The sequence below is a fragment of the Cetorhinus maximus genome, chromosome 4, assembly GCF_964194155.1.
Source record: "Cetorhinus maximus chromosome 4, sCetMax3.hap1.1, whole genome shotgun sequence".
NCBI classification, from domain to species: Eukaryota; Metazoa; Chordata; class Chondrichthyes; order Lamniformes; family Cetorhinidae; genus Cetorhinus; species Cetorhinus maximus.
In genome coordinates this window covers 75,939,860-75,958,743 of record NC_135882.1, presented here as the reverse complement: position 1 = coordinate 75,958,743, position 18,884 = coordinate 75,939,860, and the positions used below count along the sequence as shown (strand labels likewise).

At 44.2% G+C, this 18,884-nt stretch overlaps 1 protein-coding gene across 21 annotated transcripts in view; it reads right to left on the bottom strand.

Annotated features, from left to right (window-relative positions):
* Positions 1-977: 977 nt before the first annotated feature.
* The window catches only part of eya1 (EYA transcriptional coactivator and phosphatase 1), a 245,097-nt gene continuing 227,190 nt past the window's right edge, over positions 978-18,884 (bottom strand). For 20 of the 21 annotated variants that reach the window (XM_078540328.1, XM_078540338.1, XM_078540333.1 and 17 more), the window contains one exon: positions 978-3,151. In XM_078540328.1, the coding sequence (XP_078396454.1) occupies positions 3,071-3,151 (81 nt within the window). In that variant the 3' untranslated portion in view covers positions 978-3,070. The remainder of the gene's footprint in view (positions 3,152-18,884) is intronic. The other variant, XR_013576404.1, reaches the window with a different exon arrangement.

Sequence of the window (18,884 nt, the reverse complement as noted above, 5' to 3'; positions counted from 1 at the left end):
ATCTCCTCTGGAGACTGCCTCAAACCTCACCATCTTGAGGCCACTTGCATAGATTAATATGTGCCCCCATACATACCCCTCCTTCCCCTCTCGTCCTGTAGCCTCTTCCCTTGCCTGAAGCCACTTTTCCCCCTTCTTCAAGCAAGACCTTGCCCTGCAGCCATTGAAAAGCCACCACATATTGTTGATCTAGTAGGTAGAGACCTACTTGTAAGCCCCCTAAAAATGATGTGATGCTGTCTGTGAAGCCTGGCGCTGATGACTGCGAATGCTGACTGAAGCAAGGTAGGCAAACAAACCTTGAAGTCACAAGAGAAATGCAGCCCACCAGGTGCACGTCACTTATGTGCTGTTGTGAAACACGTTGGCATGTTTTCCTACTGGCGTGGAGTGTGGTTGGGTGGGGATGAGTCTGACAGGCTGGACCATTGGCGGACTGAGCAGACAATCGCAAACTGGTTTCACGCCGTCATGAAACCGATCGTGCCATATTGTCTGCTCACGTCACCAAACACACCCGACGCCGGTGGGCACTGAGAACCCCGGCCTATGTCTTATGTTACAAGGTCATAACTTTCAGAAAATACAGGAGGAAGTAAATAATTTTAAGTATATTCATGGAGAATAATAGATATTTGAAGGAAATTACAGGTGACTATTCAGTCTTAAATGCTTTACCTCAGTCATGAGTGAATATATCGGTCCTAAATAAATAAGGAAGCTCCAAATTTACCTATTTGTGTTGCTCTACCATCACGTTCGCGTTGATCTGAAGTGGTTTTTGAGGTGACAGCTATCTGTTAAGAGTTGAGTCAGAGATCTGACTGTTTCGACAACTCTGTTATGAAAGCTCTGCATAGCAGAATGCTTAGTATAATAGTAGTCCAAAAGTTGGATGTACATCAGAAAGGGCATTAGCAATAATGACAGGCAAATGTAAGATATCATAGGTTCAATAACACCATAAACAACCAACCTTAGGAGGAAATATTTTCAATCAAATAAAAAATCATGCTATATACATTGGAATATTATCAGAAAATATTTGCAAAATGCCTCATATACAAATACAAGAGAGCAGTTTTATAATTTATGAGTTAGCAGTATTATCAGATGAGGTTTATGGTTCATCCGTTAAGGGCTGACCTGAAAAGTACAAGTACCATCATTTCACAAATTGATTTTTATTAATTTAAACACACAATTCATGAGAAAGGTCTGTACATGTGTTTTGTAGACACAACACACTTTTTTTCTTACAGTGAGGTCCAGGTGATCTTTTGATTTCCAATCATTCTGATTGAAAAAAGCAAAATCATAAACCACAGTTATTTATTCTAGATCTTTATCTGCAAACATTCAGTTACCAAATAGTTAAATAGCTCACTGTGATCTTGATCTAGCAGCAGTACCCATTTAACAAATCCCCTCATGAAGAGGTAGATTTTTCGTACTAATAAACAATTTCTTGCAATTGCTGCAATGGATAGCTGTGTGGGACTTTATAAAGAAATAAGCCTGTTAAGTACATGAGGTGTAAAGCATCAGAACTGAAATCCCTTTTACAGTGACTACATAGCAGGGAAAGGCAAAGTGTCAGGGACTAGGGTTAGAATTTCATTTACAGTAAACAGGCCAAGCTTGTAGTCTTCTGCAGTAAGAAGTCCTGAAGCTTTATAAGATTCAAGGACTATCAAAAGTTTCAATCAACAGCTAAATATGTTAATAATATTAACATTTTGGATGAAAAATGGACAGTACCAAAATGGATCATATCTAATTGTACAAGAAAAATTCCAAAATGTTCTAACAGCTCCTGCTCCAAAAATTCTAAACTTTACTTTCCTAATGTATTTTCATATAAAAGAACGTAGACACTACAAGGTGTAAGTTTACAGTAAAGTAATCCTTATTCTCATTGGTAATAAAAGAAAACAGCTTTCATAATAAAAATATATACTGTACCATCCACATTATTTGTGTATGTAGACAGTAAAGAATTATTTTCTACTTTATCCAAGTAGAGTATTCCGTGTAGTTGTTTGCAGAAAAGATGGATGAAATTAATTTGGCGAAATGAGAAAGCTAGTGAAAAAAGGAGATAAATCTTGACACTTGACATCCAAGCTTTTGGTCTTAACAAAATAATCACAAAAATTCTATTATCTACATATTTACCCAACAAAAAGTTGCACTTTAACACACCAACACTTTGATAAGGCGCAGCACTGTTTTAGGAGCGCACAATGCCTTGCTACACTTATACTTCACAAACAAGGCATTGCTACCTTTCAGTTGCATTTGCCTTAACAATATGTAAAATAATTGCCTGATTACACATTTACACAAAATGACATTTTACTGTACATGATTGTCTTAGCAAACTCAATAGTTATCTTAAATTATAAGAAAACCATATTTTCTGTAAACTACTTTGTGACATGACAGAATCAAATGTGCTTCTTGTGTCTAATGGCAAAAATCTAATTTAAGTACCTTCATAAATGATGTTAACATAAAACAATCAGTTCATAAATAATAACAGAGTACCCTGGATATCAGTGATCATGGAAGCAAACCTTCTCCACAAGTAAAATATGTTGTTAGCATTTGTCCAACTCAGCTTTCAGTGTAAGTTTTAAATTCGTTATGGCAAAAATGTTTTTTTTTTAAACAGAAGCCTTAGACTGTCAATGCTTAAAGCACTGTCCATAGCACTTATTCTGAGGACCATCTAAAGCCTGTTTAGTCAGCTTAGTAAGAGTTAAGCATCTCCCCGGATCCATTTTCTTCACAGGTTTGAACTCTTGTAGCAATTTAGAAGTAACAGGGCTGTTAAACATTACGATGGCTTTTCACTGTACAATCTTCACAGTCTTTCAAGCCATCAGCAGCTTTGCCAGAGATTCATTCGCCTCCACTGAAGATTGGTCAAGGGTTAAGGCAAATTGCAGCTGTATGTCAACACTTGGTACACATCACACGGTTTGGAGTCAGAAGCTGCCACAAGACACAGAAATATTGTAGTCCACAAATAGTGAGGCTGGAGATCCTACATTTCAAAGTACTGCTACAAGTACTCCAACTCCAGGGCATGATGTAGGGCCATAAGGTCAGAGTGGCTTGAGATCCTCCAGAATGGCATGGTGTGCTGCAAAACAACACAAACAGGAAATCTGAGAAGACCACATAGCCTTTGCTCTGGCTAAACAATTAATTGTTCAAAATGACAACTCTAAACAAGCCAAAGCATCAAAGACATAAATTGCGTTACATAAATTATTGTTTGGTTTTTATAAAAATTCACACTATCCTTTCAACAAAATTGCTTTTGGTTTTCTATTTTTAAAGGAGATTAAAATATTAAAGAAAACTGCTGAAGACAGCTGAAAAAGCATGCAGCAAGCACACATCATAAACATCCCTCAACTTTAACATGTTTGAACATTAAATCATGATTTCCATATTGTATTATATATCCAGTATGGTGAATGAAATTGATGCATATGATGCAGCTGACATGTGATTTAACATGGTTCTTTTTACCTGAGAAAAGTAGCAAGTTATTGATTGATATCCCATTTTAATTTCTGAATGTGGTTAGAAAGACTATTTTGCTATGATTGAAATTTACTACAGGAAGAGCTTTCCTCATTAAGCAAATATACGTATGCCAATAGGTTACTACTTGCCACTATTCAGGCATCATAATGATGACAATCAGGTTCTGTTCACTATAAAAACAAATGCATTCATTGTGGAAATACGACTCTCAGGTGAACTAGAAGGAGACCTTGTCAAGAAATGACTTGAAATGTTTTCCCGGATCATTACCGTGTTTTATCAAAGGTAAATATTCTCAGAAGGAACGCATTCCAATCCCTAATGCCTATGCTGACCTAAGTAATGGCCTTTCCTTTGTTGTGTAAATTCCCTTTACTGTAGAGGCCGATGACTTTATTCACTAGCTATCATCTCAGAGTAGTGCATCAAGGCAAATATTTAAAAATACCCTCATTAGACTTTTATATTGGGACTTTAAAAAAATACTTACTGCTTTAGGACTGTCAATTTGTTAGATTTGTTTCATTTTTGCTAAGGAGGTGATTTGACCCTGGAGGAAGTTTTGGTAAGTGAGATACATTGCAAGTTAATATACCCCTCAGGGGTTTCTTTGTGGATTGGATATTAGCTTGCCACGCCATATTTCTACCATCCACTGGTTAATGTATGGTTTTTGCTTTCCTCATTGTGGAGCAGATATGTGTTAAAAGAATTACATTAGCCAGGTATTATTTTCTAAATTTTACTTTTAAGTATATCTACTTCCCTATGGTAAACAGAAACTTAAACAACAGAATTATGGATGAGGTCAGGAGCACAAAATGTTACAAGATAATTTCTGCCTGGAAAGGTATGGAACTTTCAGTGGTAATTTTCATTGTTCCATCACTTGGGTTCCCACAGAAAGAACTTGTTGGAGCATGCTATTCATTCCCAATGCTGCCTGAGAACGATCTTTTTGAAAGGTTAGAAATAGCAAATCTGCCCCCTCATTCTTTCACCTAGTAATTTTGAAGCTTTTCCAATCTTTATTATCACTCACTGCAGTTTGAATTAAGTAAAGCTCCCTATTAGGTCAGGTCCCTGCCTGCTCCTTAATTGGCATTCTAAGTGATGTGGTTATTGTGAGGGAATTTGGTTTACATCAAAGTCTCTAAAAGCTGAACTGCCAAATCTTTTCATTGGGCACATATACATCAATCTCTTAGTTTCAACAACAAAGAAATATGCACTTTAAGAAAACTCAAAACACAATTATTTAAAGAAAAGCTAGCTGACAGCTGAATACCTTTCTCCTTTTTATTGCATGCCATGTACAAAAATTCCCTAATTTCAATGGCAGAGACGTATGTGCACTTTGAATACTTCATTCATTCTCAATTAAGTATGCTCAAATTACTCCAACCTATTGCATATACTAAACTGAAGCACTCCACATTTGAATCTCTCCAATAAAGTTTCTGCCCCCGCCACAGCATTGTAACGGCACTTATCAAAGTCACAAATGACATATTGGGCAGAATTTAGTTTCAGCGACACAGGTCCCCCTATCGGTTGGAGAATCAGTGGGAGTCCCGATGCAATTTAAGTGTTCTTAGGTATTAACTAGCTAGCGTCAGGCCTCCCATGCGGTTAAGGCCCCCGCAGGGCAGAAATCACATCCTTGACAGCTGCTGGCCAATCACCAGCAAATGCTCCGAGGTTTACACAGAAGATCTATGCTGAATCCCAGGAGACAGGTGAGTGGGGCAGAATTGGAGGTTGTGGGGAGGGGGAAGGGGAATTAGATGCAAGGTCAGGGGAGTGATTTCCAGCAGCACCCCCACCCTTCTTGGTGCTGAGTCCCTTGATTGGGCATCGAATGCCTGTCAGGATTTGCCAGCTGGCCTTCAGGAACCCTGGAAGCTGCATGTAAATCCTGTTAAATCCCTGAGCCACCGCTAAATTCTGGTGGGCTGAGGAATAATTGCCTTTAAGTGGCTCCTTAATGAGTCTAATTGGCATCCTAACGCCAGGATTCCTGCATTGGGGCCCTTCCCGCTCCTGACTAGACAGGAGGCAGTTTTCCTGATGCCGGAAACTGGACCCTGCTACTCACACCCAATTCTCCCAATATCCCCTCCCATCACGCTCGCTCCGGTGGGCTCCACTAAATTCAACCCACTATGTGGCTGTGACCGTGGCAAACGACCTCCTCATCCATCCCACCCCCACACCCCTATTCTCTTTGACCTGCCTGCAAACTTTGACACGGTTGATCACACCATCCTCCTCTGTTGTCCAGTTGGGTGTGACTGCCCTTGCCTGGTTCCATTCTATCTATCCAGTTGTAGCCTGAGAATCTGTGGATCCCTCCTATTTACCATCTACAATTTGTTCCTTGGCATCTTCTGAAAAACCAACATCAGATTCCACATGAATCCGAACAACATCCAACTCTACCTCACTGCCATCCCCACAATCCTTTCATTGTCTCTGATATGTCACTGCTTGCCCCGACATCAGAAAATTCCTCCCATTAAATATTGAGAAGAACAAAGTCATTGGGGGTAATTTCATCTGCCAAAAGTGTGTGGGTTAGGGTCAGGTGAGATGTAAAAATTTCTAAAATTCCAAACCTCATCCCAACCTACTTCCTACTCATCCACATCTAAGTTTAACAGGGTGGGCAGCCAACCTCCTCCCTGGACCTGGTTTGCTCATTTAAATATTATAAAGAGGCTCACATTTAACCAGTTGTAAAGGTTTAATCACTGCCAGCTAAGTTTTCTAGGCCCCAGCATGCCTGGTAGCTCAAGGGGGGCAAGGACAGTTTTGGGGAAAAGCTAAGTGCCTTTGCAGCACTGCTTGTAATCCAGGAGAAGTGCTTCTTCTCACCAAGGTTACCTGCTTCCTTGGTATCAAAGTCCCGAAACCCCATCCATAGAGATGCCCCGGGTCAGGAATCAGGATCCCACTAACACAGAAGAAAGTTCCTTATCCGTTTCTGTAGTTCCGACCTCCTCTGGGAACCAAGCCTGCCAATCATGCAGTTAACTAAAGATGCATGCTCTGGAGTTTTACCTGGACTTTTAGATTTCTTGACCAAAATCTTGCTGTGTCACCATCAGGACAATTGTTTTTGGTCCCCACCACAAACTCTCTTCCCTAGCCATTGAGTCAATCCCTCTTCCTGACTACTGTCTGACGCTGAACCAGAATGTTTGCAACCATGATGTCCTTAATTACACCAAGGGCAGAATTTGCTTGCAGGCTTTAGGACCCTGCTGTCAGTCTCAAATGTCAGGGTCAGAAGCTTGCACTGTGTGGGGAAAGCGTCATTTGGCTGTGATTTTCCTTGAATTGGCCAATTGGTGACCAGAGGGTGGGTTCACTGTCCAATTAAGGGTGGCAAATGGCTTCTCGAATTTGGAGGGCCAATAGGAGACCCTCCAGCACAGAAGTAGCAATAGATTGCCATTACAGGTAAGGAGGGGAGGTGACCAAAGATCGAGGAGCCCTATCACCAACTTCTTAAAATTAGAATCATCAGCCTGGCCAGTATTGTGGAGGCAGAGGGACCCTTCACAGGTTGCCCCGTGGCTGCAGCTGCGACTAAGCAGACAGGGAGAGAGCCTCTAAGCCTTCCTGAAGCTCTTGCTCCTCCCAGCCTGCCGCCAGGAGGTCACCTCAGTCAGCCTTTGACAATAAGCCTTAAATTTACCTGCCGAGCTCCCACCCTGGCTCTAAATGACTTGGGGGCGAGATGGAGATGGAGAATTGGCACACCGACCAGCGGCATGAAATTCACCGTCCATCTGTGTCCCTGCCCGCCCCCATCTGGACCTAAAAAATCATGCCCTAGTCCCATTCATCCATGTGCTTGCTGACCCTCATTGGCTCCTGATTAAGCATTGTTTCTATTATAAAATTCTCATCCTTGTTTTCAAACCCCTCCATGCACTCACCTCTCCCTATCCCTTTAATCTCCTCCAGGCCTGCATCTCCCTAGAGGTATCTGTGCTCTTCTGGCTTCTTGAGCATCTCTGATTTAAATTGTTCCATTATTGGTATCTATGCCTTCAGTTGCCTGGACCCTAAGCTCTGGAATTCCCTTCCTAAACCTCTCAGCCTCTCTAAATCTCCTTCTTCCTTTAATATGTCCCTCAAAACCTACCTCTTTGATCAAGCTTTTGATCATTTGCCCTAATATCACTTTATGTGCCTCAGTTTCAAATTTTGCTTTAGAACGGACTGTGAAGCACCTTAGGATGTTATGTTACACTAAAGGCGCTATATTGACACAAGTCTTTGTATTTGGCCCTGGATTGAGCTTCTGACACACACTGTCGATTACCAAGACCGTCTACTTTCATTTTTGTAACATTGCCCATTTTCACCCCCTGTCTTGGTGCTGAAACCATCAGGATCAACTAATCCAATCTACTCCTGGCTGGTTCCCTCACCTTGCATGCTCCCTGAACTTGAAGTCTCCCAAACTCTGCTTCCCATATCCTAACTAGCACAAAGTTCCATTTACCGATCACCCTATTTCCGCAGGCCTACATTGGTTGGTGGTCTGGCAACATTGTGATTTTAAAATTTTCATCCTTTTGAATCAAGTCACTTCATGGCCTCACCGCTCCCCCTTTGTTGGTAACCTCCTCCAAACCTACAACCCTCAGGTATACCTGTAGTTCTTCATTTCTGGCCTTTGTGAATCCCCAATTTTCATTGCTGCATCATTGGTGGCTGTGTCTTCAGCTGCCTAGGCTATGAGGTCAGGAATTCAGCCCCTAAACTTCTCGTTCCTTCTTTAATATGTTCATTAAAACCTACCTCTTTAATTAAGCTTTTGATGACTTATGTGGCTTGATGTGAAATTTTGTTTGATAACACTCATGCAAAGTGGCTTGGGCCAATTTACTAAAGGAGCTATGTAAATACAGGATGCTCATGATTTTGTATATTATCACTGTAGTTAAGAACATATAAGGGATAATTTTCACTTTTGAGGCAAACGGAAAACTAGCATCTATGACCAGTGAAAATTACCCCATGATGTACTGAAATCAACAGTTTTTTGTATTACAGTCTAAACCCAAAGACTGGCTAATGCATGACTGGAGATAGCCTAAGCATTAGACTAAGAGGCGCTTGGATGCAGCACGCATTGGACCATCGCAGAGATTGGATGCAGGTTTCCACTATTGAGGAACATGGATGCTTTTCCTCTGAACACTCCAAGTACTTGGATGCAGCTTCCTCATTAGACAGATAACAAGCCCAGAGACGCAAAGGTGTGGATAGATTTCAGGACTCTCAGCCAAGCCTCATTATGTATTCTTGGATAAGAGCCCAGGCAGCCACTAGAGTACCAAAACACCTGAGCTCCAGGGCAAACATTGCTTGATTGATAGCTCTGACTCTCTGGTCTATGCTGCCAATTTCAAAATGTTTATTTACACAAGGCTATGAGGTTATAAAGTGTTTGCTGTTTCTGATACTTTAAAGGGTCTGGATGATTGACAATTGTATTGGGCTGTAGTGAAAAGGAGTTATTTTTAAGGAAGTGGAAAGTTATCAATGAGTGACTGCTTTTAAAGTTTTTTTTACACATTCTACTGTCACTTTGGGTTCATCACTTCTATATGTATATGTATAGTGGGCAAATGGGCATACAAGTGGCCATAGCCTGGCATGGGGAGCATGAGGGGCCATAGGGGGTGGGTGGGGTCATAGCTTGGCATGGGGACATAGGGGCCATAGTGGTTGTCTGGAGGGGGTGTGTAGCCTTGCATGGGGGACATGAGAGGCCAGAGGAGTTGTTTGGGGAAGCATGAGGAAGACCTTTTGAACTTAACTTTCAAAAGGTCCCCTCATGCAGACTATGGTTCATAACACCTCTGAGGTGCTATGAACCACAACTCCTTGAAAAGCTGGCCTGACTCCATGAAAATTGCAAAGGATGAGGACATACCTATCCCTGGAATGGAGCTGGTCAGGTCAGGGGTGCATGGTGTCGGCTTTTGACCTGAACCAGCCTGCACCCTTAAAAAACACTCCCGGAAATGGGAAACCCTGAGAATGGGATCAGGAATCCCAGAATCGGGACCCTCCCACCACTTTTAAAGGGCTCCCGAGTCATCTCAACTTGGTGAAAATCCACTGCCTATACTCTAGTTGAGTGGAGTACCACTGTAGAAGCACAAATTCACAGAATTATTTTGTAAAACACTCTAACATGCATTTCGCTTACTCAACTTCTTTAGCAAACCCAGACATTATTTACAAGGCTATAATATTTTAAATTTTCCTTTAGTTCCTTTTTATGTTCTGCAATGGTTCAAAAATCATCTTTATTTACTTTTACCTGGTCTATCCAGGGCACAAAGCTGAGGTGGAAGGTGTGCAAATTCCTCTCACATTTCACCCAATGTCACTCTAAATGCAAAGGGTTGGTACTTGGCCATAACATTCACGTGATGTATAGGATCAAAGGTACAACCAGGTTCTGCTGTTCAATATTTACCATGTGTTGGTGCTCCAGTCTACTGGGCCATACACTGCTCCAGTCTTGTAAGAATTTAAAAACTTTTCTTGAAACACAAACTTGCTGTTATATTGTCAGTATTTTCTACTTTTACTTGGTCTTTCTTTTGTTCTTTTATGATTTATTTCTCACAAATTTTCTATTCTCCTCCCCTGAATGCATTAACTCCTTACCAGGTTTGGTTCCACTGGTATTGCTCGTCTTCCTGCAGTACCTCATTCAAGAGCTCTTTCTTCATGGTTAGTCTATTTCATTTTGGGCAGTAGTGGGCAATGGGGCAAATCAGCAGCCTGTTTTCCACGCTACACAATTTTCTTTTCCATTGACCTTGCTTTTTCCCATTTACATTTTGCACTATTACCCGGGACCAAAATGGCGGTTGAATTTCGGTGCCCCTTCCGCAAATGGCAATTAACGGTAGATAAATTGTAATTTTTAATTGATAGACTTTGTTATCCAATGGGATATGGGCCAAAGGTGGATATATGGAGTTAAGGTCACAGGTCCACCATGATTTCACTGAATGGTGGAACAGGCTTGAGGAGCTAAGTGGTCTGCTCCTGTGCGTATAAATTCTACCTTCTGACCATTGGCAGTTTATTTGACTTACAGGATATTACTGCTGAGCAAGATCTAGTCTTCATCTAATGCTCATTAATACTTCCAGCAAGGGTTGTGGGGATGGTGGGGATCACTACGTAGTGATCAACACCCAATGTTTCGAGCCCTAATCTGATTGTAGCATCTGTGTTGCTGAAATCAGATAGTTCGACACAAACTAGAAATTTAACTCGTGATTTTCCTACATACCTCAGCTTACTATTGTCGAGCTATTGAAGAAATTATTGATTCTTTTTCACTTTCACTCATAACTATTCATTCACCCAAAAGGTAACATATAGAATCATCAAAGCAGAGAAACAGGCCATTTGGTCCATCAAGTCCACCAATGTTTTTTTCTCCACATTAGCCACTTTGTCTAATCTCCTGTATGATCCACATACCCTTTCATTGTCCTTGCTTTAAGCAACTGTTTCATTCCTTTTAAAAAGCGCTCTGTTTCAGCAATTTTTTGGGAAAAGAATTCCATATTTTAATCATTCTCTGTCAAAGATTTTTTTTTGACCATTGTTTAATTTCTTTTGTGATCGCCATCTCATCAACAAAATGGAAATCACAGTCCCAGTGATAAAAGCCCTAATTTCTCAATTCTCTTTCTATACCGGTCACCCCTGATACTATTGAATCAAAGTTACACCTTTTCAATTACTGTTATATCCTTCCTATAATGAGTACTGTACTCCAGCTTTGGCCTAATTAAGGTCTTGTACAAATTCAACATTACCTAACTGCTTGTGTATTAAATACAGATATAAATATAATAGATGCATGCCCATCCTTAATTATCTGTGAAGCTATAAAACCAAAGTCCTTCTGCTCCTCTACTTCCTTTTAACATTATGCTATTTATTTCCTCAAATTAACTCATTCTTTACACTGAACTGCAACTTCCAACTATTTGCTCAATTTACCAAACCTCCTAAAATCTTTTACAGACACTGTCACTAACTGCCATGTCACCAAATCAGCATCATCAATAAGTTCCAATACTGTTCCCCAAATTCCTAAATCCAACTCATTTATGCTTATAGTAAATAAGCATAGCTCCCACGTAGATCCCTGTGGAACTTCACTTATCAAACCTTTTCAGTCTGTAAAATATACCTCTACCTTTTATGTTATAGCATCAAGACTAGGGCCTGGATTTTTGCTTGAGTCGAGAGCGCAAATTTGGGACATTTCCTGGCTCCGCAAACCCGACCCGGGAGAAAGTGATCCGGAGGTCGGATTTTCATCCCGGAGTGGCAGGGTTCCCTGGGAGTCGGGCCTGGTGACACTGGATGATGCGGGGTGTGGAGGTGGGCTGGGTGGATGGCCTGCCTCGGTGTACTGGCACTGTATCGAAGTTTAAAAAACACAGAAAACCATAAAAAAGCCCTCCAGCCCATACCCCCACACACTCCCCATGCCCCATTCATGCCAACCCATGCCACCTCCTGCCCTCTCATATCCTCCATGCCAACCTATGCCCCTCTGCCCACCCCATGACCCTCATACCCTTCATGCCAACCTATATTCCTCTACCAACCTCCCATAGCCCTTATAGTCATTATGCCAATTTAGTGCCAACCCATGCGCCGTCTGCCCTCGCTCTTACACCTACCATGCAAACTCACCCAGTATCCACCATGGGCAGACCTCAGGATCCATGCTGAGATTAAATAAAATAAAGCTCCAAGTGTCTATTGTATTCTTTAATTTAAAAAAAACTCATTCATAAAAATCCATTTACTGCATTTACATCCCTTCAATTACGTTATCCCTCATTACAACAAACATTTCATTCAATTAAATAATCCCTTATAAAAACAAGCAGTGGAGGTCATAGTCCATAAGAGTTCATAACCACTTGGAGCTGTCAAACTGTGAAATAGCAGCTACCCTATTGTGACAATGGACTGTTGTGAAATCAGTCATGCAGCACTAATCCATAAATGGTAGCTCTAGGGCTTATGTCAACTGACAGAGTGAAATAGCAACCAATCATTTTTTTTAACACTCCAGACAGTTTTTTCAAAGAGTTAGAGGGCAGGAATTTTAAATGCCTTGACATCTTGATAGTTCCCTCTGTCAGTTCATCTTGACACTTTTGACAGTTGTTTTTGACAGCTCCTCTTGACAGTTCATCTTGACACATTTGACAATTCCAATTACTTTATGCACATTTACACCTAATTTTAGAAATCTCAGAGGGCACATGACCTCTCCGAAAGGGCACTTGACCTCCATCAAAAAGCACCTGACCTCTCCCAAAGGTGTCATGGGAGCATATCAAAGGGGTACCTTACCTCTCCAAAAGGGCTGCCTGGCTATCCAAACGAATCCACAAAGTTCAGACCTGCTCTTAACACATCTAATCTGCGCACACTGGGTTTCAGACACCTACCTCACCAAAATCAAACGAGTGGAAGTAGCTGCTGATTTCTATGGCCAGCTGTCACTGCAAAATGCATACGTGTGAATCCCAACTTGGGCCCATTCATGCACTTGTGAAAATGGGAGGAGCCATTTTCAGGGGCGGGACTTCCAGATTCTGGCCACTTCTGCATTTTCACAATGATGGAGAGGTGCTCCGTTGTTGTGAAAATGCAAGCCTGGGTTTTTATATAGTGAGGTGAAGAAATTATTTTTGGAGTAATATTGTTATCTATTATGATTGCAAACTGTTCCAGATTTTATTAGTTGCTACCTGCAATCTTTGAGATGTTGGGTGGAATTTTCCGTGCCCGCTGGCATCGGGTGTGTTAGGTGGTGTGAGTGGACAATATGGCGCGATCAGTTTCACGACGGCGTGAAACCAGTTTGCGATTGTTCGTTCAGCCCCCTGATGGTGGGCCACGTTTCCCACCGTCGAATGTCGGGAACCTCTTTGTAATACATCAGCATATAATTATTAGGCCAGGCACCAGAATCCTGCTGGATCGTCTGTGCATATTGGTGGGAAAGCACGCCAACAGCACATAAAAGACATGCACTTGGCGGTTTGCACTTTGAGGGGAGCTCAGAGGTGAGTACACGGTAACGTTGCGCAGCGCTTACCAGGGTTGCCTGTTGGACTTCAAGCTTGAGGGGCATCGGGGTTGAGGGCAGACCAGCCGTTGAGGCAACTTGTGGCGTCGGGGGAGGGGCAAGGGCAGCCCAGCTGTTCAATATAGCGCATGAGCATTCAGGGTGGGGGGGTAGGGTGGGCGAGGGAAATGGCCACACATTAGGGAAACCTGTATAAAGTGACCATTCCTCTGAAACTGAGACAGTTCAACTGCAGCCACATTGATATGATTGGAGTCTGGCTTCTAGCTTATCTGTCCACTCAAGCAATGCAGAGGCATCAAAGTGCCACCAAGTGCTCCAAAGCTTTTCACAACATGCAGTCCAATGGGCAAAGCTTCTGCCAATCGGTCGAGTGGAGTAGGGCAGAGGTGGTGGGGTTTCAGGCAGCCATACAGCGCACTAATCTCTGGCTATCCAAGTGGTGGTCAGCACTCTCTGGAAAGCGTTAAGGGGCCGTAACACTTTACCAGGACAGGTTCTTAGTACACCCATGCTAACCACGTGTATCTCTCTTTCATCCTGCAGGAGTACAACATCAGGATCATGGAGTCTGGTGAACTAGCTGTATGCCTGATGGCCTACAGAGCATGAAGATGACAGAGGAGAGAGCGACTGAGGCTCCTGGCTATGCAGAGGCAGGAGCAGCAACCTCAGGAAGGAGGAGTGGCTGGGGCTCCCGCACTCGCCACCCAAGAGCCACAGGGAGCCATCGCAGGCCAGTGTCTAGCGATATCCAGGGTCTATAGACGCCGCCTTTCATTCCTGCAAATGACCGAGAACTAGTGTCACTGAAAGCTGCACATGTCTAGGGAACTGGTCGGTCACATGCCAGTTATTGCAGCATTTGGCACCACATGGAGGGCATGTTCACTGCCAGTGGCCGTGAAAGTGACCACGACACTCAATTTCATGTGAGTGGCTCCGTTCAGGGCTCCACGAGTGACCTTTGTGGGATCTCACAAGCCGCCACCCACAAATACATCCATAAGGTCACAGATGCCATCTTTGCAAGGGCACACAGCTTTGTGCATTTCACTGGGACCAGGACAGCCAGGGTGCAAGAGCGATTGGATTCGCCTAGATCTTGAGTTTCCCACAGGTGCAGGGCATAATCAACTGCAATCATGTGGCGCTCAGATCTCCATTGCAACACAGAAGCTTTTTCCCAGGGTGGAAGAGTCAATTAGTAGGGGACATAGATTTAAAGTGAGAGGAGAAAACTATGGAGGAGATGTGTGGGGCAAGTTTTTTACGCAGAGGGTAGTGAGTGTCTGGAATTCACTGCCAGAGGAGGTGGTGGAAGCAGGTACGATAGTGGTGTTTAAGAGGCAGCTTGACAAATACATGAATAGGATGGGAATAGAGGGATACGGACACCGGAAGTGCAAAATGTTTTAGTTGACGGGCAATATGATCGGTGCAGGCTTGGAGGGCCGAAGGGCCTGTTCCTGTGCTGTACCTTTCTTTGTTCTTTGTTCTCTTTGTTCTTTGTTCGCATGGTCAACTACATCAACCACAAGGAGCTCCACTCGCTGAACATGCAGCTGGTGTGCGACCACCAGAAACCCATCCTGCAGGTGCGCGCACAGTTTCCAGGGAGTGTGCATGATGCCTACATTCTCACAGATCCCCGATGTCTTCCCGGGTCCACAGAGGCTGCAGGGTTGGCTCCACGGGGAAAAGGGCTACCCACAGAGGTCGTGGCTGGTGACACCTGTGCGGTGGTCTCAGACTGCAGCAGAGTGAAAGTATAACAAGGCTCATGCTGCAACTCGCAACTTGGTGGAGCAAATCCTCGGGAAGCTGAAAATGAGGTTCCGGTACCTGGACCGGTTTGGTGGAGCCCTGCAATACAGTCCGCAGAGGGTGTTACGCATTGTTGTTGTCTGCTGCACCCTTTACAACCTGGCACTCCAATGGGGAGATGAGCTGGCTGAGGAGAAGATGGAAGAGCTGCACGTATCCTCCGATGAGGAGGATGCCAACGGGGATGAGGGTGAGGAGGTCATCGAAGGCAACGATGATGGCAGTGAGGCCCCCGCACTGGTTAAACGAGGCAGGCGCACTTAGGTGCTAGATTTGTGGAGGATGATGATGTCATGCAGTGAGGTGACCCCATGGTTCCTCACATCGCATTTGTGAACGTTTGACTCCAGTCTAACTTATGGAAGCGCGAATACCCTCTGTGAGAATGCTCCTGTCATGGAGACGAAGTGGAAGCCCTTACAGTCGCTCGATTGCAGGAGGATGATGATGACATGCAGTGAGGACACTCCATAAATCTTCACATAGCCTCTGAGAATGTCTGACTCCTGTCTGGCCGAGGGCAGCTCACTTGTGCTCTGTGATCAGGGTCCTATCATAGAGATGTAACCATGAAACTTTAGAAGTATCTGACCCTTTGTCCGCCTTCAGCTCCTGAGCCCTTCAGGGGTACAGTGTCACTGGTCACAGATGCTGAAGAGATCATGATCCCATAAGACATAGGAGCAGAAATTAGGCCATTCGGCCCATCGAGTCTGCTCCGCCATTCAATCATGGCTGATAAGTTTCTCAACCCCATTCTCCCGCCTTCTCCCCGTAACCTTTGATCCCCTTACCAATCAAGAACCTTTCTATCTCGGTCTTAAATACACTCAATGACCTGGCCTCCACAGCCTTCTGTGGCAATGAATTCCATAGATTCACCACTCTCTGGCTAAAGAAGTTTCTCCTCATCTCTGTTCTAAAAGGTCTTCCCTTTACTCTGAGGCTGTGCCCTCGGGTCTTAGTCTCTCCTACTAATCGAAACATCTTCCCCACGCCCACTCTATCGAGGCCTTTCAGTATTCTGTAAGATTCAATCAGATCCCCCCTCATCCTTTTAAACTCCATCGAAAATGGACCCAGAGTCCTCAAATGTTCCTCATATGTTAAGCCTTTCATTCCTAGGATCGTTCTCGTGAACTTCCTCTGGACCCTCTCCAGGGCCAGAACATCCTTCCTGAGATACGGGGCCCAAAATTGCGCACAATATTCTAAATGTGGTCTGACCAGAGCCTTATAATGCCTCAACAGCACATCCCTGCTTTTATATTCTAGTCCTCTCGTAATAAATGCCAACATTGCATTTGCCTTCCTAACTACCGACTCAACCTGCAAGTTAACCTTAAGAGAATCCTGGACTAGGACTCCCAAGTCCCTTTGCACTCCAAATTTCTGAATTCTCTCCCCATTTAGAAAATAGTCTATGCCTCTATTCTTTCTACCAAAGTGCACGACCTCACACTTCCCCACGTTGTATTCCATCTGCCACTTCTTTGCCCATTCTCCTAATCTGTCCAAATCCTTCTGCAGCCTCCCCGCCTCCTCAATACTACCTGTCCCTCCACCTATCTTTGTATCATCTGCAAACTTAGCCAGGATGCCCTCAGTTCCTTCATCTAGATCATTAATGTATAAATTGAAAATTTGTGGTCCCAACACTGACTCCTGCGGAACTCCATTAGTCACCGGCCACCATCCTGAGAAGGACCCCCTTATCCCCACTCTCTGCCTCCTGCCAGACAGCCAATCTTCTATCCATGCTAGTACCTTGCCTCTAACACCATGGGCTCTTATCTTACTGAGCAGCCTCCTGTGTGGTACCTTGTCAAAGGCCTTCTGGAAATCCAAGTAGATAACATCCATTGGCTCTCCTTTGTCTAAACTACTCGTTACCTCCTCAAAGAATTCTAACATATTTTTCAGGCACAACCTCCCCTTGATGAAACCATGCTGACTTTGCCCTATTTTACCATGCACTTCCAAGTATTCTGAAATCTCATCCTTAATAATGGACTCTAATGGGGCCAGCCCCTCCTTAAAGGTGCTGAGAGCACAATGAGAGGATGAGAGAACTCTGTGGCGCCTGCCCACTACATTCTGGCAGCAATGACAAGCACCGCCGAGGTGCAGGCATCAGTATTGTTTCCAGGGAGTGAGAGGCTGGGCCATCACTTTGGTCTGAAGGCTGCACAGAGCACAGGGAAGAGACCCTTGACTGAGACACCTGTCTTTCATCTTGTGCAGAAAGTTTTCACATCTGAGTGACAAGAACACTGCTCATCAGAAAAGGAACCATAGGCAGGGAGACATTCTTGGGAGCTTATTGACAATAGTGAACAATATGTACAAGTGATTAACACCAGTCCCCAGGTTGTGCAACGAATTCTCCTTAACTTTCCTAACCCTGCTGCTACGTCTTGATGCTCCCCGGAGAACCACAGCAGAGGTGGAGGCAGCCTGCTGACTGTGACGCCCTGTCTGCGATGTCTCTGGTGGGCGTCCTCTGGAGGGCCCAGACTTGGAGGGCCCCGGCCTGCTGTTGGGGGTCCTGCTGTGTGGCAGTGGCAACTTCCTCGGCCTGTGGAGCTGGAGCTGCCGCGGTCACAGGAAGAGGGGAGTCGGATGGGTCAGACACTCTCGGAGTCACCTGGATGGATGGGCCTGGAATGTGTACCTGCTGATCCTCCTCCCTATGTGTGCCTGAGAACCCCTGGCTGACTCCATGAGGGGAAGGGGTAGCTGGAGTGAGATTGAGCTGCCCGGTACCCCTCTCGCGTACACACGGTTGGAGGCCAACTATGGCTTCAGCAATAGAGTTGAGCCATTTGGTAGAGCAGGCCGCCCTCACTGTCAGCACAGGACCAGTCCAGGCCCTCGCCGGCCAGCTGGATGGCTCTGTTTTCAAAGTCCATGAGGATCTTGATTTCGGGCATTTCACCACCGGTCTGAGACCTCTCCCTCTTGTTGTGTGCCAGCTTGTCCTGCATAAATACAGATGGAAAAGCGTAAGTAGGACACCAGCCAGGCCAGATGATTAGTATGCATGGCATGTGTGGGTGGTGAGTGACCCCATGGATGGGATGAGGGCAATAAAGGTGTGTGTGAGAATGAATGGTGATGTCTCTTGAACCGGCAATGAGTGAGGGCCCTGTAGATGTGTGATAGGTTTGTGAGCGTGTGAGTTGAGAGTGATGAGAAGAGTGACTAAACCAGGCAGAACAGAGGAGATCATTCATCTCAGCGGCATTGGGTGGCTGTCCTTTTTTAAAGGGCATTGGCGCTGACCACCACTGCCACTGCCTCCCAAGCC